Here is a 27,039-nt window from a genome sequence, read left to right on the forward strand (position 1 = left end):
TTTACTTGTGAAAAAAAATGGAAATTTGGCTAAAATTTTGAAATGTTCGCAATTTTCAAATTTTGAATTTTCATTCTGTTAAACAAGAGTTATGTGACACAAAATAGTTAATAAACAACATTACCCACATGTCTACTTTACATCAGCACAATTTTGGAAACAAAATTTTTTTTTTGCTAGGAAGTTAAGGGTTAAAATTTGACCAGCGATTTCTCATTTTTACAACGAAATTTACAAAACCATTTTTTTTTTTTAGGGACCACCTCACATTTGAAGTCAGTTTGAGGGGTCTATATGGCTGAAAATACCCGAAAGTGACACCATTCTAAAAACTGCACCCCTCAAGGTGCTCAAAACCACATTCAAGAAGTTTATTAACCCGTCAGGTGCTTCACAGCAGAAGCAAAATGGAGGGAAAAAATGAACATTTAACTTCTTAGTCACAAAAATGATCTTTTATCAACAATTTTTTTTATTTTTCCAAGGGTAAAAAGAGAAACTGGACCCCAAAAGTTATTGCACAATTTGTCCTGAGTACGCCGATACCCCATATGTGGGGGGGAACCACTGATTGGGTGCACGACAGGGCTCGGAAGGGAAGGAGCGCCATTTGACTTTTTCAATGAAAAATTGGCTCCAATCTTTAGCGGACACCATGTCGCATTTGGAGAGCCCCTGTGTGCCTAAACATTGGATCACCCCCACAAGTGACCCCATTTTGGAAACTAGACCCCACAAGGAGCTTATCTAGATGCATAGTGAGCACTTTGAACCCCCAAGGTGCTTCACAAATTGATCCGTAAAAATAAAGCACTTTATTTTTACAAAAAAAAAATTTAGCCTCAATTTGTTCATTTCCACATGAGCAACAGGATAAAATGGATCCTAAAATGTGTTGGGCAATTTCACCGATACCTCACATGTGTGGGTAAACCACTGTTTGTGTACACGGCAGGGCTCGGAAGGGAAGGAGCGCCATTTGACTTTGGAATGAAAAATTAAATACAATCGTTAGCGGACACCATGTCACGTTTGGAGAGCCCCTGTGTGCCTAAACATTGAAGCTCCCCCACATGTGACCCCATTTTGGAAACTAGACTTCCCGTGGAACTAATCCAGATGTGTGGTGACCACTTTAAACCCCCAAGTGCTTCACAGAAGTTTATAACGCAGAGCAGTGAAAATAAAAAAAAATATAGTTCTTACCGATAACGGTATTTCTCTGAGCCCATGACGGCACCACGGAGAGAGGGGATCCGCCCACCAAAGACAGGAAACCTACAGATAAAAAGGCGGTACCTCTCTCCTGCATCAGTTGTTTACTAGAGAACGATGGGAGACTATGAATAGAGACTTATTTTTTAACATTACTAGAGATACCGCGTGACTATTTATACTATTAGCATAAGGCACTATATTAATGTGCACACCCAAGAAGTGAAGGGAGGCAATGTACGGGTGCCGTCATGGGTTCAGAGAAATACGGTTATCGGTAAGAACTATATTTTTCTCTGACGCCCATGACGGCACCACGGAGAGAATTGTAGAGATTTGTACATTAGGGAGGGACCACCGCTTCCAGAACCCTTTTACCAAAGGTAAGGTCCGAAGAGGAGATAAGGTCCAATCTATAGTGCCTATAGAAAGTGGACGGTGAAGACCAGGTAGCAGCTTTACATATCTGCTCAATCGAAGCTCCGGCCTTATCCGCCCAAGAGGTTGCTACTGCTCTCGTTGAGTGCGCCTTGATATTTCCCGGGACGGGTACGCCACTCGATGAGTATGACAGGCTGATGGCCTCTGTGATCCATCTTGCCAGGGTACCCTTAGATGCTTTCTTCCCCTTCCGGGGACTCTGAAACCATACAAAGAGAGAGGCATCCTCCCTACTCTCCCTAGTGGCTTCTATGTAATGCATCAGGCATCTCCTTACATCCAATGTATGTAATGACTCTTCCTCTTTGATTTTAGGATTGGGACAGAAGAAGGGAAGAGATATTTCTTGCATCCTATGGAAACGGGATGCCACTTTTGGAAGATATGCCGGGTCAGTTTTTAGGACAACCCCATCATCGAGGAATTGAGTGAAAGGGGGGTTAGCAGATAGGGCCTGGATGTCACTGACCCTACGTGCAGAAGTGAGAGCGACCAGCAAGGAAGTTTTAACCCCTTCATGACCCAGCCTATTTTGGCCTTAATGACCTTGCCGTTTTTTGCAATTCTGACAAGTGTCCCTTTATGAGGTAATAACTCAGGAACGCTTCAACGGATCCTAGCGATTCTGAGATTGTTTTTTTCGTGACATATTGGGCTTCATGTTAGTGGTAAATTTAGGTCGATAATTTCTGAGTTTATTTGTGAAAAAAACGGAAATTTGGCAAAAATTTTGAAAATTTCGCAATTTTCACATTTTAAATTTTTATTCTGTTAAACCAGAGCGTTATGTGACACAAAATAGTTAATAAATAACATTTCCCACATGTCTACTTTACATCAGCACAATTTTGGAAACAATTTTTTTTTTTGCTAGGAAGTTATAAGGGTTAAAATTTGACCAGTGATTTCTCATTTTTACAACAAAATTTACAAAACCATTTTTTTTTAGGGACCACCTCACATTTGAAGTCAGTTTGAGGGTTCTATATGGCTGAAAATACCCAAAAGTGACACCATTCTAAAAACTGCACCCCTCAAGGTGCTCAAAACCACATTCAAGAAGTTTATTAACCCTTCAGGTGTTTCACAGCAGCAGAAGCAACATGGAAGTAAAAAATGAACATTTAACTTTTTAGTCACAAAAATGATCTTTTAGCAACAATTTTTTATTTTCCCAAGGGTAAAAGGAGAAACTGGACCACGGATGTTGTTGTCCAATTTGTCCTGAGTACGCTGATACCTCATATGTGGGGGTAAACCACTGTTTGGGCGCACGGCAGGGCTCGGAAGGGAAGGAGCACCATTTGACTTTTTCAATGAAAAATTGGCTCCACTCTTTAGCGGACACCATGTCGCGTTTGGAGAGCCCCCCGTGTGCCTAAACATTGGAGCTCCCCAACAAGTGACCCCATTTTGGAAACTAGACCCCCCAAGGAACTTATCTAGAAGCATAGTGAGCACTTTAAACCCTCAGGTGCTTCACAAATTGATCCGTAAAAATGAAAAAGTACTTTTTTTTTTTTTCACAAAAAAATTATTTTAGCCTCAATTTTTTCATTTTCACATGGGCAACAGGATAAAATGGATCCTAAATTTTGTTGGGCAATTTCTCCTGAGTACACCGATACCTCACATGTGGGGGTAAACCACTGTTTGGGCACATGGTAAGGCTCGGAAGGGAAGGAGCGCCATTTGACTTTTTGAATGAAAAATTATCTCCATCGTTAGCGGACACCATGTCGCGTTTGGAAAGCCCCTGTGTGCCTAAACATTGGAGCGCCTCCACAAGTGACCCCATTTTGGAAACTAGATCCCCCCAAGGAACTTATCTAGAGGCATAGTGAGCACTTTAAACCCTCAGGTGCTTCACAAATTGATCCGCAAAAATGAAAAAGTACTTTTTTTTCACACAAAATTTCTTTTAGCCTCAATTCTTTTATTTTCACATGGGCAACAGGATAAAATGGATCCTAAAATTTGTTGGGCAATTTCTCCTGAGTACGCCGATACCTCATATGTGGGGGTAAACCACTGTTTGGGTGCACGGCAAGGCTCGGAAGGGGAGGCGTGCCATTTGACTTTTTGAATGGAAAATTAGCTCCAATCGTTAGCGGACACCATGTCGCGTTTGGAGAGCTCCTGTGTGCCTAAACATTGGAGCTCCCCTACAAGTGACCCCATTTTGGAAACTAGACCCCCCCCAAGGAACTTATCTAGATGCATAGTGAGCACTTATAACCCCCAGGTGCTTCACAGAAGTTTATAACGCAGAGCCGTCAAAATAAAAAATAATTTTTCTTTCCTCAAAAATGATTTTTAGCCCAGAATTTTTTATTTTCCCAAGGGTAATAGGAGAAATTGGACCCCAAATGTTGTCCAGTTTGTCCTGAGTACGATGATACCCCATATGTGGGGGTAAACCACTGTTTGGGCGCACCGCAGGGCTCGGAAGGGAAGGCACGCCATTTGGCTTTTTGGAGCTAATTTTCCATTAAATCATTAGCGGACACCATGTCGCGTTTGGAGAGCCCCTGTGTGCCTAAACATTGGAGCTCCCGCACAAGTGACCCCATTTTGGAATCTAGACCTCCCAAGGAACTAATGTAGATGTGTGGTGAGCACTTTGAACCCCCAAGTGCTTCACAGAAGTTTATAACGCAGAGCCATGAAATTAAAAAATAATTTTTCTTTTCTCAAAAATGATTTTTTAGCCCACAATTTTTTATTTTCCCAAGGGTAACAGGAGAAATTGGACCACAATATTTGTTGCCCAGTTTGTTGTGAGTACGCTGATACCTCATATGTGGGGGTAAACCACTGTTTGGGCACACGTCAGGGCTCGGAAGGGAAGTAGTGACATTTGAAATGCAGACTTTGATGGAATGATCTGCGGGCATCACGTTGCATTTGCAGAGCCCCTGATGTGCCTAAATAGTAGAAACACCCCACAAGTGACCCCATTTTGGAAACTAGACCCCGAAAGATGTGTGGTGAGCACTTTCAACCCCCAAGTGCTTCACAGAAGTTAATAACGCAGAGCCGTGAAAATAAAAAATAATTGTTCTTTCCTCAAAAATTATGTTTTAGCAAGTAATTTTTTATTTTTGCAAGGGTAACAGGAGAAATTGGACCCCAACAGTTGTTGCCCAGTTTGTCCTGAGTACGCTGGTACCTCAAATGTGGGGGTACACCACTTTTTGGGCGCACGTCGGGGCTTAGAAGGGAGGGAGCACCATTTGACTTTTTGAACGCAAGATTGGCTGGAATCAATGGTGGCGCCATGTTGCGTTTGGAGACCCCTGATGTGCCTAAACAGTGGAAACCCCTCAATTCTAACTTCAACACTAACCCCAACACACCCCTAATCCTAATCCCAACTGTAGCCATATCCCTAATCACAACCCTAACCCCAATACACCTTTAACCACAACCCTAACCCCAACACACCCGTAACCCTAATTCCAACCCTAACCCTAATCCTAACCCTAATCCCAACCCTAACCACAACTGTAACCCCAACACACCCCTAACCCTATCCGTAACCCTAACCACAAGCCTAATCTTAACCCTATTTCCAACCCTAGCCCTAATTCCAAGCCTAACTCTAATTCCAACCCTAACCCTAAGGCTATGTGCCCACGTTGCGGATTCGTGTGAGATTTTTCCGCACGATTTTTGAAAAATCTGCAGGTAAAAGGCACTGCGTTTTACCTGCGGATTTACAGCGGATTTCCAGTGTTTTTTTGTGCGGATTTCACCTGCGGATACCTATTGAGGAACAGGTGTAAAACGCTGCGGAATCCGCACAAAGAATTGACATGCTGCGGAAAATACAACGCAGCGTTTCTGCACGGAATTTTCCGCACCATGGGCACAGCGGATTTGGTTTTCCATAGGTGTACATGGTACTGTAAACCTGATGGAAAACTGCTACGAATTCGCAGCGGCCAATCCGCTGCGGATCCGCGGCCGATCCGCTGCGGATCCGCGGCCAAATCCGCACTGTGTGCACATGCCATAACCCTAACCCTACCCCTAACCCTACCCCTAGTTCTAGTTCTAACCCTAGTTCTAACCCTAACCCTAGTGGAAAAAAAAAATATATATATTTTCTTTATTTTATTATTGTCCCTACCTATGGGGGTGATAAGGGGGGGGTTTATTTATTATTTTTTTATTTTGATCGCTGTGATAGAACCTACCACAGCGATCAAAATGTACTTTGCCGGCCGGCAGACTCGGCGGGCGTACTGCGCATGCGCCCGCCATTTTGGAAGATGGCGGCGCCCAGGGAGAAGACGGACCGACTTCGGGAGGCTCGGTAAGTATGAGGGGGTGGTGGGGGGGAGGATCGGAGCACAGGGGGGGGGGATCGGAGGACCGAGGGAGCGGACAGGAGCACGGGGGAGCGGACAGGGGGACGGAGGGGGGTACCGGAGAGAACGGAGGACTGGGGAGGAGATCGGGGGCGGTGGGGGGGGGCAGAACATGATTTCCAGCCATGGCAGATGCAATTGCAGCATCGGCCATGGCTGGATTGCAATATTTCACCATTTTCATAGGTGAAATATTGCAAATTGCTCTGATTGGCTGTTGCACTTTCAACAGCCAATCAGAGCGATCGTAGCCACGTGGGGGCAAAGCCACCCCCCCTGGGCTGAAGTACAACTCCCCCTCTCCCTGCAGATCGGGTAAAATAGGAGTTAACCCTTTCACCCGATCTGCAGGGAAGCGATCATTCCATGACGCCACATAGGCGTCATGGGTCGGATTGGCACCGACTTTCATGACGCCTACGTGGCGTCAAAGGTCAGGAAGGGGTTAAGGGATAAAATTTTAATTGGAGCATCCGCTAAGGGTTCAAAGGGAGGTTTAGATAATGCTCTAAGGACTACATTTAAATCCCACTGAGGGGTAATTTTCACAGGTAGAGACCTTGATCTACCAGCTGCTTTGATGAATCTAGAAATCCATCGATTTCCCACTAAATCATAGTTAAATAAAGCTCCTAAAGCCGCTGCATGGACTTTCAAGGTGCTTGTGGCCAGACCCATCTCTAACCTATTCTGCAGAAACTCGAGTATGGCTTTAAGCGGGACGCCCTCCCCTATTTTGGCACGTGAAGAGGAAAGGAATTTTTTCCATACTTTCCCATATTGTTTGGTTGTAACTGGTTTTCTACTTTGTAGTAGTGTAGATACCAGCCCTGGAGAAAACCCCGTTTTCTCTTGGAACTCCCTTTCAAATGCCAAGCTGTCAAGTGCAAACTTGCCACCTGAGGATGATGAACTGGGCCCTGGGAGAGGAGGTTGGGGAGATCTGGTAGTAAAAAAATAGCTTTAAGGGGTCCAAGATGAAGCCACCGGCTGGTGGCGACACGCGTTGGGCATCTGCGTTGCCCACATTTGGACTCTGCTTAGCTGCACATTGCACTTGGACACCATGGGCTATTAAACCTTTGGTAAACGTACACTGCTCGGCCTATAGGTGGCTAGTATATTTGATTTAATCGGGCTCGTACCTCTATAGAGGCATTGTAGGCTGTTCACCATACGTGGGTTTAGAACGGTTCTATTCAGCCTCTGAATCTATTCCTCTAGCCATGCTTCCACATGGTTGCTCCTACCTGGGGGTTAAGTTATACTGAGACATTTGTGGGGTTTTATATTTTGAGTATTTTACCAACCCCTATTATAGTCTTGTATTTTCTCTATATTTAAAAAACATTTATCTAGCTTGGTTGTTTTGAGTGTGTGGCTATGCTGTCTATGCAGTTACGGTGATACTAAGACAGCTACTTTACTTATTGTGTGAGTTCTGTGCGGGCTACTAGCCCTATTGTGGGCTTCTGTACATGGCATCAATATGCCTTTTTTAAATGTTTTTAAATGTATGTGCTTTGCTACTTGTATTGTTGTTTCTTAAATAAAGTTGTGTCTTAAACTTGCGTTTATATCTTAAGTGTGGTGATCCCTGTGTATATAGACCTGGTCTGCTTTTTTTTTTTGTTTGTACTAATGGAGATCTGGTAGTACCCATGGATCGGAGATGGACATCCTCATCATCCAGGAAAACCAAGGCCTCTTCGGCCAGAACGGGGCTATTAAGATTATGTGAGCCCCGTCCTCCCGAATCTTCCTCAGCACTGCCGGAATCAGAGCAATAGGGGGAAAGGCATAAGCTAGTTGATGGTGCCAGGGAATCAGGAACGCATCTAGAGAAACAGGGCTCCCCAATGGCGTCATTGAGCAAAAGGTGTCCACTTTTTTGTTTAGATGGTTTGCGAAAAGGTCTAGGTTTGGTGTGCCCCATTTTACTGAGATCTGAGTGAACACTGACTGATTTAGTTCCCATTCTCCCTGTTTCAAGCGAGAACGACTTAGGTAATCTGCTCTGTAGTTGTCCACCCCTTTTATATGAAGGCCCGATAGGGATTGAAGGTTGGTTTCGGCTATGTGGAAGATTGATTTGGTTATCTCCATCAGACTCCGAGAACGGGTACCCCCCTGGTGATTTAGATACGCTATCACCACTTTGTTGTCCGACATAACCCTGACATGGTGAGACCGAAGGGGACCCAGGAACTCTAATAGTGCAAACTTGACTGCCAGCAGTTCCTTCATATTGGAGGACACCTTTTTCAGATGAGGTGGCCAAGCCCCCTGAGCTAACAGGTCATTCAGGTGTGCCCCCACCCGCTGGGACTCGCATCTGTTGTTACTATCCTTGAGACTGGAGTTACCCACGAGATTCCTTGAGAAAGATTGTCTTGCGATGTCCACCAACTTAGTGACTGAATTGTGTTTGGAGATAAGTTGAGCCGACTTTCTAAATTCCCTTTTAGAGAGCCTTCTTCTGACAAGATTTGCCATTGAAGCTCCCTTGAGTGTAACTGAGCCCATTGGACTGCAGGGATGCAGGCCGTCATGGATCCCAAGAAGGACATTGCTTGGCGGAGGGTTATGGAGGGGGTGTCTCGCCTTTTGGATACTAGTCTTATGATGTTTTTAATTTTTTCCTCCGGAAGACAGCATTCTTGTTTTATAGAGTCCAGAGTAAGGCCCAGGTACTCCTGGATTTGGCATGGTAAAAACCTGGATTTTTTTTTAAGTTCACTAACCAGCCCAGATTTTCTAGTGAATGTCTGATTGTCTTCAGCTGTTCCTCGCAATGTTGCGGAGAGGAACCGATTATCAAAAAGTCCTTGAGGTATGGCACTATCAGAGTATCTTGTTCCCTCAGGTGAGCCATTACCTCTGCAACTAATTTTGTGAATACCCGTGGGGCTATGGCCAGCCCGAAGGGAAGGGCTAAAAACTGAAAATGGTATATCACCCCCCTGATGTAGACTGCTATTCTGAGGAATTATTGGTGATCTTTGTGGATAGGGATGTGATAGTAGGCGTTCTTTAGATCCAGGACTACCATGAAACACAGTGGGAACAACATTTTTATCGAGGTTTTTATTGTTTCCATTTTGAATGACTGAATTTCCAGGAATTTGTTTAGACTCCTCAGATTTATAATCGTCCTGAAAGAACCGTCCGGTTTCTTTCTCAAGAACAGAGGAGAGTAATAGCCTTGCCCTTTTTCTTGTAGGGGAACTTCCATGAGAACACCTTTGCTTACTAGTCCCATGACTTCTTTTTCCAATGCTAGCTGTTCTTCCTCCGAAGACCTTAGCGATGTCGTCAAAGAAGGGGCGAGGGAATTTTTGGAATTTCAGCTTCAGTCCTGATTTTATTATATTCAAAACCCAACGACTGCTGGTAATTTTCTCACAGGCCGAGAGGAAGAGGGACAACCTTCCCCCCACCTGGGGCAAGCATTCATTGTGCAGGCTTTTTGTTGTCGTTAGGGTTTCTATTGAATATGAACCCCTTGTTTTTGTTTCGCTTGTCTTCCCATTTATCTTGATTTTATCCCGGTTTCCTTCGAAAGAACCTCTTGCTCCGAAAGGGGCTCTTGTACGAAGGAAAACCCAGGGAGGGAAAAGATTTATTTTTATCACCCGCTTTCTCTAAGATATCATCTGGAGTGGGCCCGAATAGGAATTCTCCTTCACAGGGGATGGTACACAATTTAGACTTCGTCTGGAGATCTCCCGGCCAACATTTAAGCCAAAGGGCTCGTCTAGCGGCATTGGAAAAAACCGCCGCCCTTGCGGATAATTTGATTGAATCGGCTGAAGCGTCTGCTAAGAAGGCAGCAGCTCCACGCATAACTGGTAAAGTATTTAAAATTGAGTCGCGAGAGGATTTATTTTTGAGCTGGCTTTCTAATTGGTCTAACCATATCATCAGGGAGCGGGATGTACATGCAGCCGCGACTGCCGGTTTAAGGCCTCCACCAGCTGCCTCCCATGACCCTTTGAGGAAGGCATCTGCCTTCTTGTCCATCGGGTCTTTTAAGACCCCCATGTCCTCGAATGGAAGGGCATATTTTTTGGATGCCTTAGCGATGGCAAATTGTAACTTAGGCCCCTTATCCCAGAAGGAGCAAGATTGGTCATCGAATGGATATTTCCTTTTTGGGGTAAGTAGTGACTTTTATAGGTTTCTTCCACTCTTTCTTAATTAAATAAATAATTAATTAAATCCGCGCAGAAAACCCAATATAATTATAAATATTTAAGTTTTTAATAGAAAAAAATGAGGAATGTTGACTACACAACACTGAATGATACTCAGCACATCCGAAAAGACAATAAAATTATGCACCAATATATATATTACAAAAGTAGTAACAGACCTATTCCCTTATCTAAATGTGATGTCCACAAAACTAAATAAGAGTGACTAATATCCACTCTGTATGCACCAATGGATTCCTGCCTCACACTTCATATTGAATAAATGTCCTTGTAAAACATGGAGAGATCTCTCAAAAAACCGCACTATAAAACGGCAAATGACCGCAAAATGTGGAACAAAAAAAGAAGCAACAAAAACAATAAAATGCAATATGCATAGGGAGGGTTATGGAACCCAAAATGCTCTAAGAAGCTGCCCCGGCCGGTAGCGAAGCTTCAATGAACCAGGTATAGCAACATGTGACAGCCGGATTAACCGGGTCGGAAACCCGCTGCACGTGCCACCTGTTACCTTGGATGGAGCTCGTGTGTTGTCGCTGTCCCTTCTTCGCTGTACCTTCGGTGGAGGATTTCCTGGATCCTGAATAGATGGTATGGTCACGGCTTCTGTAGCGGTCTCTGCTTCCTGGCGGTAACGCTCTCCGGAGCAGGACCTGCCGTGACGTCACAGATCACGTGAAACAAAGAATTAAATTAATTAAAGCCTGGATTTTTTCATTAAGGGGAAAGGCCCTTCTCTTTTTTTTTGGTCGAGCCCCCCGAACATTATGTCCTGAACTGATCTTTTGGGGTGAGGGTCTGTCAACCCCATAGTGCTCCTGACAGCCTTAACCAGACTGTCCGTTTCTTCTAAGGGAAAGCAACCACGCCCTCCAGAGGAAGACGAGGATGATGATGAAGACGAGGAGGAGGAAGAAGTGGAGGTATCTGAATCCATATCTTCCCCTGAATCACCGGACTCGAGGCGCATGCGCGGGGCTTGATGTCGGCGGTTTGGCGGCACTGAGCTCCGCTCCCCGTTGAGCCAATAACCACCCCTATTAGCACGCCGACCAGCCTAAAAGGGACACCGAGGATCCTCTTACCTACCCTGGACACCAGCACACCGCCATGCCGAAGAAGGGAGGCCCCACTCAGCCGGTAAGCCGCACGATAGCGGAGCTGCTGACCGACACTAACAGCTCCAAAATGGCCGCCGTAGCTCCAGCCTCGGATGTCTCCAACCCCCTCGCTATGCAGCAGGACGCTGCGGAGGACAGAGAGGGGAGACTAGCTCAGGAGGATGCCGTAGTGCCCACAGAAGCACTCATTAAAACCCTCCAAGAGGCATTTAGACAAGAACTAGCCCTAGCCATGAAAACAGTCACTGTACAAATGCAGGAGATATTGCAGCGCACCTGCTCATTAGAGGATAAAATGGACATGGTAGCAGATGCGCTTGAGGAAGATCAGGAACAGATGAGACAACAAATAGAGCGCATACATGAGCTGGAAATAAAATGTGAAGACTATGAAAACCGATCACAGAGAAGCAATCTCCGCATAAGGGGTCTCCCTGAATCAGTAGTGACATTAAAAGAGACAGCATCTGCCCTATTCACTGCCTTTCTCCCACAGGCAGATCCTGCCATGCTACACATCACTAGGATACACAGAGCACTGGGCAAACCGAGATCCAATAACGTTCCTAGGGATGTAATTCTGAAGTTATATTACGAGGAGACCAGAGACCTCATTCTGACAGCGGCGCGAGATTCCCCAGTTCTTCCGGGTGTTCCAGCCTCAGTCCATCTTTATGCTGATATTGCTCCTGCCACCCTTAACAGACGCAGAGAGTTCAGACCACTCACTGCCAAAGCTGCCAAAATTAGATATAGATGGGACTTCCCATTCGCTCTGTCTTTCTCCCATGACAACAAGCACTTCACATGTCGGTCATTTGAGGAGGGAAGATAAATGATCGAACTGATGGGCTTCAAGATACCGGATGATCCACAACCACTGCCTCAGAGAAAACCAAGACCAACTAGGGAGTGGAAAGAGGTCCCAAGAGTGACAAGAAGCCAGAGTGCTAACATCACTTGAAAGATTACGAACAGCGCGGCGGTTTTATTTAACTCTGTTTCTCTCTGCGTTTACTACTTGTGAGAATGGAATACCACCCATGAAAGAGTGGCCTGGGCTGTCCGGATGGAGTTTAAGGACCGTGCTGCCTCCCAAAGAGTTTATTCACATCCTCTACCCTTTCCCCCCCCCCCCCCACCCCCTTTTTTTTTTTTTTTTTTTTTTATTATTATTTTACACTTATTTATTTATTTTTTTTATATACACCTGCTCACAATACAATTTAACAAGGGTAGTCGGCGTAAAACTTTTTACGGGACCCAAAAGTTTTTTCTTGTGTTGAAGTTGTTTTGATGCCTTAATATGGGTTCCCGTAACTTATAGAAATTTGAAGGGGTTGGGCTTGTTGGGGGTTTTTACATGTTGCCCACTTTTGGTGAAATCTGGTTTTTCCCAAATAATATGGGTCACCAGTTCGCTAAGTTGTTTGGGCTTTTAGCCCACTTGAATATATGTCTGTTTTATGTTGTCCTGTCTCGTCCTCTACCCTTCCCCTTCTCTTGTATTTACTCTATGTAGGATCGAAGATGTCCGCTCCAGATGCTTTATCTCATTACATGAACTCCACGTGGATCGGTGCCAGGAGAGGTGTGGGGTTGGGGGAAAACTTAGGAGTAAGCCTATATATGCAATACTAACCCACTCTCTTTATATGTAGGGTCTTATCCCACAATGTGAGGGGGTTTAATTCCCCCAAACGTAAAAAAGCTTTCCTGGACTATAAAAAACAAACCCCTGATATTCTTTGTCTTCAGGAAACGCACTTCTCCACCTCATCATGTCCAAGGTATTTCGACCAGAACTATTCACGCGTATTCACATCATCAGGCCCAAACAAGACAAAAGGAGTGGCAACACTTCTCAAGAACACTTTCCCAATACAGATTACAAGTTCTCTATTGGATGGTGAGGGGAGGCACCTAATTCTATTTGGCACATTACAAGGGCAAAAACTCTGTATAGTAAATAGCTATTTTCCGGCCTCTTCTCAGGTTCGGGTTTTTAAATCTATTTTAAACAAGCTGGATGCCCACTCATTCCAGCACTTGATTTGGTGCGGGGATTTCAATTTCACGATGAATCCATTATTAGACAGCAAAGCTATAAGACGCACCAACATTACCAAAAATGAGAGGAAAACAGTCCTCCAATTAATGAAGGATCACCACTTTGCAGACATGTGGAGAGAGATGAATGGCAATAATAGAGGTTTTACGTACTACTCCCATGCACACAAAACATTCTAGGATAGACCTACAACTGACAAAGACCACCTCACTTCCCACAGTCCTATACTCACGCCACGTACATTCTGCATGGTCCGACCACGACGCTGTACTCTCGGTTTTCAAATTCAATATATCTACCTCTAGCTTATACAGATGGAGACTTAACGAATCACTACTTACTGACCCTGTGATAGCAAATACAGTCAAGGACGATTTAAATGAATACTTTAAATTTAATAGTTCCGGAGATGTATCTCCCGGAATTGTCTGGATGGCACACAAGAAATACATAACGGGTTCGTTAATTAAGCTAGCAGCTCAAAAGAAAAAAGCAAGAACTGAACTTCAGACCAGATTAGAAAACAAATTGGCAAAATTAGAGCAGGCTAACCAGATGTCCACCTCCCTTTACCTCTCCAAACAAATTCAGGAAACTAAAATTCAGTTGGATGCCGTTCTCACCACCAGAACTGAGAGGACATTGACTTGGACGCAAGCCACGTTTTACAAATTTGCTAATAAACCAAGTAGATTACTAGCCCGTAAGTTACGCTCTAGGGAAATGATCGACAATTTTTTCGATAAAAGATAGCTCGGGAAAGATATCATTCCATCCTGAAAACATATATAGAACATTCCATGAATATTATCAAAACTTATATGCCCAGCCCAAGTCCCTATCACCTCACCCAATACAACAATTTTTACAAAACCTTCACCTGCCAAAAATTACAGACGCATTAGCTAAACAACTCCATTCCGAAATATCCATAGAGGAGATTCAATCAGTTATTAAAACGCTGAAAAAAAGGAAGGCCCCTGGCCCTGATGGACTTACGGCCATCTATTACCAAAAATTCGCTGAAATTCTCTCGCCCCATATCAAAAAATTTGGAGACGCCCTTCTCCACGGCTCAAAGATGCCCCCAGAGTTCCTGGTTTCTCATGTTACAGTCCTACCCAAACCTAAAAAAGACCATTTATTGACCAAGAACTTTAGGCCCATTTCCTTACTAAACGTGGATTTAAAAATATTTACTGCAATTATTAAGAGCAGAATAAATCGCTTATTGCCCTCCCTTATTCACAGGGACCAGGTGGGGTTCATACCATCTAGGCAGGCCCCGGACAATATTAGACGCAATATCAACCTTATCCACATCGCAAATTCCTGTAAGGAACAACTTTTAATACTAGCCTTGGACATTGAGAAGGCTTTCGACTCGCTCTCATGGAACTACCTCTTCCATGTCCTATCTAAGTTTGGCTTCACTCAGGAGTTTGTAGGGCGTATTAAACTACTTTATGACTACCCCACAGCTTATCTAAAACTCCCAACATTGAACCCTTCACCCATATCTATCCAGCGTGGTACCAGACAGGGGTGCCCTCTTTCCCCGGCGCTATTCGCTCTAGCCATGGAGCCTCTGGCAGAAGCCATTAGAACAAATCAGAACATTACTGGGCTGTCCAATCTAGGCGAACAATACAAGGTGAGCTTGTTCGCAGACGACCTCCTTTTGGCTATTACCAACCCCCATACAACGATTCCCAATCTCCTTTCACTGCTCCATACATTTGAAGACATTTCAGGACTTAAAATTAATATAGATAAATCGGAAGCACTCTTTATCAATACTAGTAAAGCGGTACAAGCTACCATCACTTCCCAATTTAAATTTGCTAAGAGGGATAATTATTTAACCTATTTGGGAATAAATATCACAACAAGTAGAGCGACTCTTTACAAGTGGAACTACACACCGCTTATCCAAAATCTCCATACTGACTTATCTAGATGGGCATCACTGAATCTATCCTGGCTAGGTAGGATCCACACAAAAATGGTGACTCTTCCGCGGTTCCTGTATCTTTTTAGATCTCTCCCAATACCGGTTTCAGCTAAAACATTTTCTGGCCTTCACGCTACCATCTCTAAATTTGTATGGCAGAACAAAAAGGCTAGAATCCCTCAAAAATTAATGTTCTTCCATAGGAGACATGGAGGAGTCTCGCTCCCAAATCTATTCCTATATTATAAGGCGGCACAAATAGCACAACAAATATTTGCGCCCAAAACAGCAAACCAAGATGGGTTCACTTGGGAGTCGCATCTCATTAAGCCGCTCTCACTATCAGGCCTAATGTGGTCTACAGGAAAAATCCCCAAAGAACTCTATCACAGCACCCTATACAGCTCATTCTTTCAATTTATGGAGAAGAGTTAAGGTACCGTCACATTAAGCGACGCTGCAGCGATATCGACAACGATGCCGATCGCTGCAGCGTCGCTGTGTGGTCGCTGGAGAGCTGTCACACAGACAGCTCTCCAGCGACCAACGATGCCGAAGTCCCCTGGTAACCAGGGTAAACATCGGGTTACTAAGCGCAGGGCCGCGCTTAGTAACCCGATGTTTACCCTGGTTACCAGTGTAAATGTAAAAAAAAAAAAAAAACAACACCACTACATACTTACATTCCGATGCCTGTCGCGTCCGCTTCCCTGCACTGTGTGGGCGCCGGCCCTAAAGCACAGCGGTGACGTCACCGATGTGCTTTGCCTTACGGCCGGCACTGACATTCAGTGCAGGAAGCTCTGAGCAGCAGCGCGGACGCCGGGGGACGTGACAGACATCAGAGGGTGAGTATGTAGTGTGTTTTTTTACTTTTACAATGGTAACCAGGGTAAATATCGGGTTACTAAGCGCGGCACTGCGCTTAGTAACCCGATATTTACCCTGGTTACCATTGTAAAACATTGCTGGCATCGTTGCTTTTGCCGTCAAACAAAACGATACACGCCGATCTGACGACCAAATAAAGTTCTGGACTTTCAGCAACGACCAGCGATATCACAGCAGGATCCAGATCGCTGCAAACACAACGATATCGCTATCCAGGACGCTGCAACGTCACGGATCGTTGTCGTTCTCGTTGCAAAGTCGCTTAGTGTGAAGGTACCTTTAGATTCAAACATTCATTGCAATCTGATCCCTCACCTTTCACATCTGTTTGCGTGGTGGATATTACGGGGGATTACGACAATAAAACACCTATGCAATCCTTTTATTGTCTTGATGGATAGAGCAGAATTCATAAGGAAGTTCGAGCCCCCAATCAGAGAAACAATGCACATTAATCAGGTACTACACTTTGCTGGTAGTTTAATACAAGGTAGACGCCCCGTTCCTGTCTCCAGTTTTGAACAAAAATGCCTTTCCGATCCAATGGGTAGAGGGACGATATCATTGCTTTATTCAATTACAAACCCACCCCATGATCAGGAGAAATTGGGATTCATGAGAAGGTGGGGGGAGGAGTTGGGTGTCGAGCTGTCGACGGAGGCTTGGAGGAGGTGCTGCGACACGCTATCCAAGGGCAGTCATCAATCATCATTAATAGAGACCTCGGTCAAAGTTCTTCACAGGACCTATCTGGTGCCAACTAAACTGCATAGTGCATAGCATGTTCCCGAATGTCTCAAACTTGTGCTTTCGGGGATGTAACTTACCTGGGGATATAAAACACATTTGGTGGACATGCCCAGTGGTTTCCAATTTATGGCAAAAGATAAATCTACTAGTAGACCAATTGGCTGGGAGAAAAACCAGTTTGGACGCCTCTATTTTTCTCCTTGGGGCGAGACACCCGACTTCCTAAAAATTTATTTAAGTTGGTTACTTTCCTTTTTATGGCTACTAAAATACACATTGCTTCAAAGTGGAGGTCCCCCACGTTGTCGCTACAATCGGTTAAGGAAAGAATGAATAAAATCATGCTTTACGAACGCATTGAGGCTACCAGAAATGATATGTGGAATCAGTTCTTTAAGATATGGAGTCCGTGGATGGACCTACAGCCTAATCTACTCCTGGGCCAGACTACGTCTGTCCCCATAGTGGCTTGAACCTGTGGAGACCATGATCGATACAAATTAAAATGTAAATACAGTTCCCCTTACACCCTAATGTTTCTTCCTTATGTTGTCCTTCTGTTGTCTCCCCTTGTGTTTATAATAAGTATGTATTCTAATAACTCTCAGTTATAGACTCCCCTGCGAGGGAGCATATGCATATTTAACATTTTGTTCAATAAAAAATTTATGAAACTGAATCACCGGACTCAGGAGACGGAGATCTGTGCTTGGTCTTCCTCCGCTTTTTCCCCCCTTTAAGAGATTTAAAGGTCTCTTCTACCTGGACTTTGATAAGGTTTTTAAGGTCCGCTGCGAACCAGGGAAGGCCCTCTGACACTGTCTGTTGGATACAAACACTGCAAAGCCTCTTTTCCCACGAAGATGGAAGATCCTCTCTACACAGGGCACATATCTTATGTTTCACACGCGAAATCCCGCGCCTGCGCGTCCGCCTAATAGCCTGTGCGCGCGCCGAACGAGAACCCCGGCGCACGACCGGTACCGCAGCCAGCTGCACGTGCGCAGAGACGCCGCGCTGCTTAAATCCCAGGGAATCTCGCGCGTGCGCAGACGGGATCAAGATGGCGCCGAGCATCACCGCATATCTTCTTGCTGGATTCCCGGAACCCCCGGGAACTACAGCCCGCAGACTTACGCAGGAGGAGCAAGATGTTGGCTCCTATCCACAGAGGGACCCCCCCTTGGATACGGCTGCTGCCGGTGAGTCTTACCAGAGAGGTGGCCATGATTCAGCCACCTCTCTCCGCGCACCCTAAAGGCCCACTAGCCCCAGCGGTGGCGCTTCAGGTCACCACACCAGCCGAGGCAGGGGGGCCCCCGCTGCCTGAATCGAGCTGATTGGCCCCGGAATCCCACGACGTATCATCTTCTTAATAACGGCACCACGGAGGTGAATTTGTAGGTCTCCCATCAAGGACAGGAAACCAACTGATGCAGGAGAGAGGTACCGCCTTTTTATCTGTAGGTTTCCTGTCCTTGGTGGGCGGATCCCCTCTCTCCGTGGTGCCGTCATGGGCGTCAGAGAAAAATCGAGAACATTTTGGAATGCAGACTTTGATGGAATGGTCTGCAGGCATCGTGTTACGCTTGCAGAGCCCCTGATGTGCCTAAACAGTAGAAACCCCCCCACAAGTGACCCTATATTAGAAATTAGACCCCCCAAAGAACTTATCTAGATATGTGGTGAGCACTTTGAACCTCCAAGTGCTTCACTGAAGTTTACAAAGCAGAGCCGTGAAAATAAAAATCATTTTTCTTTCCTCAAAATGATGTTTTAGGCTACTTTCACACTAGCGTCGTGCACTGCACGTCGCTATGCGTCGTTTTGTAGAAAAAACGCATCCTGCAAAAGTGCTTGCAGGATGCGTTTTCTTCTCCATTGACTTGCATTAGCGACGCATTGCCACACGTCGCAACCGTCGTGCGACGGTTGCGTCGGACCGTCGCCACCAACGTTGCATGTAACTTTTGATACGTCGGGTCCAGAAATTCCGACCGCGCATGCGCGGCCGGAACTCCGCCCCCTCCTCCCCGCACCTCACAATGGGGCAGCGGATGCGTTTAAAAACAGCATCCCCTGCCCCTGTTGTGCGGCGCTTCCACAGTATGCGTCGGTGCGCCGCAACGTCGCATTGCGACGTGCAGCACACGACGCTAATGTGAAAGTAGCCTTAGCAAGCAATTTTTTATTTTCACAAGGTTAACAGGAGAAATTGGACCCCAATAGTTGTTGCCCAGTTTGTCCTGAGTATGCTGGTACCCCATATGTGGGGGTAAACCACTGTTTGGGCGCACGTCGGGGCTTGAAAGGGAGGAAGCACCATTTGACTTAACTAAAGATTGGCTGGAATCAATGGTGGCGCTAGGTTGCGCTTGGAGACCCCTGATGTGCCTAAAAAGTGGAAACCCCTCAATTCTAACTCCAACACTAAACCCAACACATCCATAACTCTAATCCCAACTCTAGCCATAACCCTAATCACAACCCTAACCTCAACACACACCTAACCACAACCCTAACCCCAACCCACCCCTAACCCTAATCCCAACCCTAACCCTAACCCAACCCTAACCCCAACACACCCCTAACCCTAACCACAAGCCTAATCTTAACCCTATATCCAACCCTAGCCCTAATTCCAACCCTAACCCTAAGGCTATGTGCCCACGTTGCGGATTCATGTGAGATTTTTTAGCACCATTATTTAAAAATCCGCAGGTAAAAGGCACTGCGTTTTACCTGCGGATTTACCGCGGATTTCCCGTGTTTTTTGTGCTGATTTCACCTGCGGATTCCTATTGAGGAACAGGTGTAAAACGCTGCGGAATCCGCACAAAGAATAGATATGCTGCGGAAAATACAATGCATTGTTTCCACGCGGTATTTTCTGCACCATGGGAACAGCGGATTTGGTTTTCCATAGGTTTACATGGTACTGTAAACCTGATGGAAAACTGCTACGAATCCACAGCGGCCAATCCGCAGCCAAATCCGCACCGTGTGCACATAGCCTAATTTTAAGGGTATGTACACATGCTGAGGAAAATGCTGCGGATTCGCAGCGGGTACAAAGCAGTTTCCCATGAGTTTACAGTTCAATGTAAACCTATGGGAAACAAAAAACGCTGTGCACATGCTGTGGAAAAAACTGCGCGGAATCGCAGCGGTTTAAATTCCTCAGCATGTCACTTTTCTGCTCCTCTAGAAAACCGCACTTGTAAAACCGCAGTGAAATCCGCAGAAAAACTGCGGTAAATTCGCAATAAATCCACAGCGGTTTTGCACTGGAAAAATCCGCAGAGGACCAGAATACGTGTCCACATAGCCTTACCCTAAACCTAATTCTAACCCTAACCCTAGTGGAAAAATAAAAGTAAATATATTTTCTACTTTTTTTTTATTGTCCCTACCTATGGGGGTGATAAAGGGGGGGGGGGTTCATTCACAATTTTTTTATTTTGATCACTGTGATAGGTTTTTTCATAGTGATCAAAATGTACATGGAACGAATCTGCCGGCCGGCCATTTTGGAAGATGGCGGCACCCATGGAGCAGACGGACGGACACTGGGAGGCTCGGTAAGTATGAGAGGGGGGGGGGAATCGGAGCACGGGGGGAGGGGGGATATCGGAGCACAGGGGGGTGGGATCGGAGCACGGGGGAGCGGACAGGAGGACGGGGGAGCAGACAGGGGGATGGAGGGGAGCGGAGCACAGGACGGAGGACTGGGGAGGAGATCGGTGGCGGTGGGCAGATCAGGGTTTCCAGCCATGGCCGATGATATTGCAGCATCGGCCATGGCTGGATTGTAATATTTCACCATTTTTCATAGGTGAAATATTACAAATTGCTCTGATTGGCTGTTGAAAGTGAAACAGCCAATCAGAGCGATCGTAACCACCCCCGGGCTAAAGTACCACTCCCTCTGTCCCTGCAGATCGGGTGAAATTGGAGTTAACCCTTCCACCCGATCTGCAGGGACGCGATCCCTCCATGACCACATGTCGGATTGGCACCGACTTTCATGACGCCTACGTGGCGTCACAGGTCGGGAAGGGGTTAACCCCTTTCTGCCAGCTGACGGAATAGTACGTCAGCTGGCAGAACCCCAGCTTTGAGGTGGCCTCCACCTCATAGCCGCGACATGTCACCTGTTTTGTACAGCTGACATGTGCGCGCAATGAGCGCGAGCGGAATCGCGATCCGCCCACGCCCATTAACTAGTTAAATGCCGCTGTCAAACGCTGACAGCTGCATTTAACTAGCGCTCCCGGCAGCGCGGCCGGAAGTGCTCGCACCGCTGTCCCCCGTCACCGGTCGGGGGTCATCGGTGCATTGCCATAACAACCAGAGGTCTCCTTGAGACCTCTATGGTTGTTGATGGCCGATTGCTTTGAGCGCCACCCTATGGTCGGCGTTTAAAGCACCCCTGCATTTTTGCTACATAGAGGTGATTTGTGCTTCACCTCTATGTAGCAGAGGCAATCGTGTAGTGCATGCTTCTAGCCTCCTATGGAGGCTATTGAAGCATGCCAAAATTAAAAAATATATAATGTTCAAATCACCCCCCTTTCGCCCCAATCAAAATTAAAAAAAAAAAAAAAAAAAAATCAAACCTACACATATTTGGTATCGCCACGTTCAGAATCGCCCGATCTGTCAATAAAAACATATGATTAACCTGATCGTTAAATGGCGTAGCGAGAAAAAAATCAAAACACCAAAATTACATTTTTTTGGTCGCAACAACATTGCATTAAAATGCAATAACGGGCGATCAGAAGAACATATCTGCACAAAGATGGTATCATTAAAAATGCCAGCTTGGCACGCAAAAAATAAGCCCTCACCCGACCCCAGATCACGAAAATTGGAGACGCTATGGGTATCGGAAAATGGCGCAATGTTTTTTGTTTTTTTTGTAGCAAACTTTGGAATTTTTGTTTTACCACTTAGATAAAAGAGAACCTAGACATGTTTGGTGTCTATGAACTCATAATGACCTGGAGAATCATAATGGCAGGACAGTTTTAGCATTTGGTGAACCTAACAAAAAAGCCAAACAAAAAACAAGTGTGAGATTGCACTTTTTTTGCAATTTCATCGCACTTGGAATTTTTTTTCCGTTTTCTGTTACACAGCATGGTAAAACCAATGGTATCGTTCAAAAGTACATCTCGTCCCGCAAAAAATAAGCCCTCACATGGCCATATTGACAGAAAAATAATAAAGTTATGGCTCTGGGAAGGAGGGGAGCGAAAAATGAAAACCGCTCCGGGGGTGAAGGGGTTAATCATTTTTTTCTGGGATTTCAGCTACCCCCTGTAGCGGAGACCCCAAAGAAATTCCAACTATGGGAGTGCTATACACTTATTTCTCAGTGCCGTTAAAAAGAGGTGCTGAGGCATTAGTACCCTTAACTGCCGCCGTTAAAAGGCGGACATTAAGGGGTTAAACATCAAAAAATAGGAAATTTTCAAATATAATTTTTAACCGCCAATACGTCCTTTTACTGATCTGAGTTATAGGAGTATAGAATCCCCCCAGGGACGGATGGTATCCAGATGGTGGCGGGGACCCGTATAGGGCGCTAGGGGAGTGCAAGGACAGGCTCAGATGGTGACCATCCCCCATTCCCTACGGGTAGAGCCTTACTCTCACCTTTTCCATCCCATTGTTTGCGAGTTGTGCCATCCGTTGACCGAACCATCCATTGGGTCGGGTCACTCAGTGACACACGATGTGTTGGCATCGTCCATATCTGTTTAGCCCCTTAGATGCTGCTGTCAATGACTACATCATATAAATGGTTAACAGTGTGGGGGCAGCTCCCTCTTTAACCTCATCAGAACCCCGAGATCACGATTCTGTGGTCCTGATGTTTGCCATGGAAATTCACAGCCAAATAGCAGCCTGTCATGCCATTTTGCGTTCCTCAACATCACCTTAAGGATTAATAAACTACCTGACAGCAGTTTTCAATATGTCGGGGGTGCGGTTTTTAAAATGCCATCACTACTGGAGGTTTTCCAATATCTAGGACCCCAAAAGTCACGTCAAACCTGAATAGGACCTTCAAAAAAAATAAATAAATGTTTTAAATTTCCTTGAAAAAAAAATGAATAATTACTGCTATATTTTTAAACCTCCCAAAAGACTAACAAAATAACATTTTACAAATGGTTCTGATGTATAGCCGACATGCGGGAAATGTTATTTATTAATGTTTTGTGTGGTATAACTATCTGTATTAAAGGGGTAATTCATTCAATGCTTGAAAATTGCTTTTTTTTTTTATAAATGACAAAAATATAGACATAAATTTACCATTAACAAAGTACATGTCATGAAAAAAAAACAGTCTCAAAATCAATGGGATCTGTTGAAGCATTCCAGAGTTATTACCACATAAAAGGGACACTGATCAGATTTCAAAAATTTGGCCCGGGCACTAAGGGGTTAAGTTTTCAGAAAGTTTCAGATATTTTCATGAATATGACAAAACATAGAACTAGAAATTTACTAGTAAATGTTATTATGGCACAACAAAATAATCTCATTCATTCGGATGTGTAGAAACATTACAAAAAAGTTATTACCACATAAACAAGTCAGATTTCAAAAATTGGGGCTGGTCGGGAAGGTCAAAACTGGCTGCAGAGGCAAAACATTGCAAAAAAAAAGGAAAATAGTCTATGCCATCTCCTAACTATATTTTTGTTGTCAGGTGTAACCGCAACTGAACAAGACCTTAAATCAAAGAACAAACTTACCAACAACACCTGTTGTCCCATCACCAATTTCATCATCTTGAGATTTGGACAATTCAACCATCAATTTTGCAATCTGATGATCAACATCCATCATACCAAGAATAGTTGCCCCATCATTAGTTATAGTGACATGACCATCCTGATCCACCATCATCTTATCCAGTCCTAGAAATTAAGTAGGATACATTAAACAAATTATTTCATAAACAGATTTCTGCAAAGTGACAATCAAATAATCTCATTGTTAAATAATAATAGCTAGGTGGTTAATTTATATAAAGGCCATTTGCAAGCTGCACAAGCATACGTGCCTGCTTTGTGTCCTGCCACATCATAAGCGAACCTGTCAGCAGGTTTGGCTGATATAAGATACGGCCACCGTTTTTCAGGGCTTATCTACAGCATAATGCTGTAGATAAGCCCCCCCAATCCAACCAGAAAGATGAGAAAATAAGTTTTATTACACTCACCCGGGGGGCGGTCTGGTCCGATGTGTGTCACAGGTCCAGCGCCTCCCACCTTCTTATGATCACCGCCCTCCTGCTAGCCTCATGGCTCCCCGGCATTGTGCTCCTGCGCAAGTGTACTTATCTGCCCTGTTGAGGAAAGTATTGCAATGCGCAGGGGCCGGTAAAAATCAGAGAGGCCCATCGCCTGTACACTGCAGTACCTTGCTCTGCCCTTAACAGGGCAGATAAGTAAGCCTACACAGGAGCATGATGCTGGGGAGCCATGACGCAAGCAGAAGGACAGCGATCATAAGAAGATGGGAGGCGCCGGACCTACGTCACCCATCGGACCGGATCGCCCCCTGGGTGAATATAATAAAACTTATTTTTCTCATCATTCCGGATGGATCGGGGCTTATCTACAGCAGGGCTGTGGAGTCGGAGTCGTGAGTCGGAGTTAGTTTTGGTTGGAGTCGGAGTCAGTAAAAATGTACCGACTCCAGCTTTTAAAAAAATGTATTAATATTTAATAATTGAACTTTCATATGAATTTTATAAATGTTACTCAAATATATATGTTCTATCAAACTATGAACAACAGTGATAAGCAGTTCTGCTGGAGAGAGACATTTCTTACTTCTTGTGTGTCAACTGTTCTCCACTGCCCTTATCTAATCTTATACTTGGTTAACATCATGCTGCCCCAACCCCCCTACTTAGAATGTATGAAACAAAGTGAAAATGTGTTGCAAATTCTTAGTAGTAAAGCTCCTCCTCTAGACTAGATATTTACTAGGTGTGCATCTTCCAAGCATCTCACAGCTGCTACTCAGAAGAGTTAGACTGTAAGTAGTATTATCCTTTCAACAAACTTTGCATCAGTTAACTGTAAGTACATGAGGAATAACAGTATTACTGACCACTATATCAGTTGTATGACCTGGCAATAATTTTGTACAATTGTTTTTAGGAAAAACAATTGTCATTTGGATTGTAAATGCGGAATTAAAAACCTGAGAATGTCAAAGAAGCGTCACATTAAATCAGCTGTATTTGAACATTTCACCATCACTCAAGATAGAAAACATTATGTCTGTCAGTGTATGACAAATGATCCAGACGAAAACAAATGCTGTGAAGCCAAGATCAGTGCATATTCAGGCAAAGATAAAAATGCTCCTACCAGAGCTTCTAATCTAAAGAGACATTTACAGCGCTTTCATCCAGAAGTACTGAAAGCAATGGATGAGAAAGACTGCATCCAAACCAATGAACCAGTGCCCAGCTCTTCCAGCCAAACAAAGGAGCAGAGAACTATGCATCCATCAGTTGCAAGATATTTTGTCAGTGACAAAGTTACTGTGACAATGACAGTAGATACATTTAAAAAACAGATCATAGAGCTTGTTGTAAAGGATAGTGTGCCTATTTCATTATTTTCACGACCAGCTTTTATGTGTCTGAATGGGGAAATGGCCCGCAAGCTTGGTGTTTCTCTGGAGAGAGAGCATTAGAAAATTAGTAATCGAAGAAGCTTTTAAACAAAAGGAAGAACTTAAAAAAACTCTCAAGGGACGCTTTCTGTTTCTTAAAATGGATGCCTGCACACGTCACAGAGTGAACTATTTTGCCATCAATGTCCGATTTGTTTGTGACAAAAATGAAATAGTTACCAAGACATTGGCAGTAAAAGACACCAAAGCTCATCACACCAGTGAGTTTCTCCAGGTCTTGGTGGAAAAGGTTCTGCAAGACTATGAACTTAAAAAAGAGCAAGTTCTTTCTGTCGTAACTGACAATGCTTCAAACATGGTAAGTACTATTAAGCTAATGAAAGAGTAATGATGGTGACCAGCAGCTAGAAGAACATTCTGGGTCCACAGACACAGAAGTGTTTGAAATAGAGGAACACAGTATTGTAACAGAGGAGCAAACTGAAGTTGCTTCAGATGAACAGCAACATGATAGTTTAGATGATCTTGTTGAAACTGTGTCAATACGTTCTTTCATTCATCACATGCGCTGTGTTGTGCATACGCTACAGCTGGCTATAAGAGACATTCTGCAAGAAGGACATGCTGCTGTACTCATTGGCAAGGTGAGAAAATTGGCTACTGTTGCCAGAACCCCTAAAGTGAACTCAATTTTGAAGAGACGTGCTGGAAAAGGGGCAATTATTGATCAAGCCACACGATGGGGCAGTACTTACATAATGATTCAGCGCTTGGTTGAACTGAAAACCTTTCTTGTAGACATGGCTAACCCTCAACTGACGCTAAATGAAAGTCAGTGGAATCAGGTGACTGAGCTGGAAAAATTGCTAGAGCACCCATTTACAGTGACTAAAAAAACTACAAGCAGAGGACTTAACTCCAGGTATTTTCTTAAAGGAGTGGAAGAACCTGATGTTTCGCCTGTCCCAAAGAGGAGGGTTAATTGCAAGTGGCATTGCTACATCAATGAAACGGAGAGAGGAGCTACTATTACAAAATAACTTTCTTTTGGCAGCTGTTTATGTAGACCCAATGCATCGGATTCTTCTAGATGATCAACAGCTAACTAAAGGAAAAGAAGCTCTGTTTGAAATAGCAGTAAGGATGAAAGGGTTGCAGAACACTCAGAAGGAACAAGAAGAATTTGGTCGTCCTGCCGCATCTTCACCCTCATCAACTGATGAAGAATTTAATTTCTAAAAATATTTGGATCACAAGGACCGTGCAAAGCGTTCCTGCATAGAAGAGTCATCCCCATCAAAGAACACAGCCAGTACATTTCAGC

At 44.6% G+C, this 27,039-nt stretch overlaps 1 protein-coding gene across 4 annotated transcripts in view; it reads right to left on the reverse strand.

Annotated features, from left to right (window-relative positions):
- Nucleotides 1-27,039, reverse strand: part of CCT5 (chaperonin containing TCP1 subunit 5) — a 342,485-nt gene that overhangs the window by 207,276 nt on the left and 108,170 nt on the right. For 2 of the 4 annotated variants that reach the window (XM_077269455.1, XM_077269456.1), the window contains exon 3: nt 23,813-23,977. The exons of the other annotated variants lie outside the window; for them this stretch is intronic. In XM_077269455.1, coding sequence (XP_077125570.1) covers nt 23,813-23,977 — 165 coding nt within the window. The remainder of the gene's footprint in view (nt 1-23,812; nt 23,978-27,039) is intronic. 4 annotated transcript variants of the gene reach the window in all.

Source organism: Ranitomeya variabilis, chromosome 6 (genome assembly GCF_051348905.1).
Source record: "Ranitomeya variabilis isolate aRanVar5 chromosome 6, aRanVar5.hap1, whole genome shotgun sequence".
Classification (NCBI taxonomy): Eukaryota; Metazoa; Chordata; class Amphibia; order Anura; family Dendrobatidae; genus Ranitomeya; species Ranitomeya variabilis.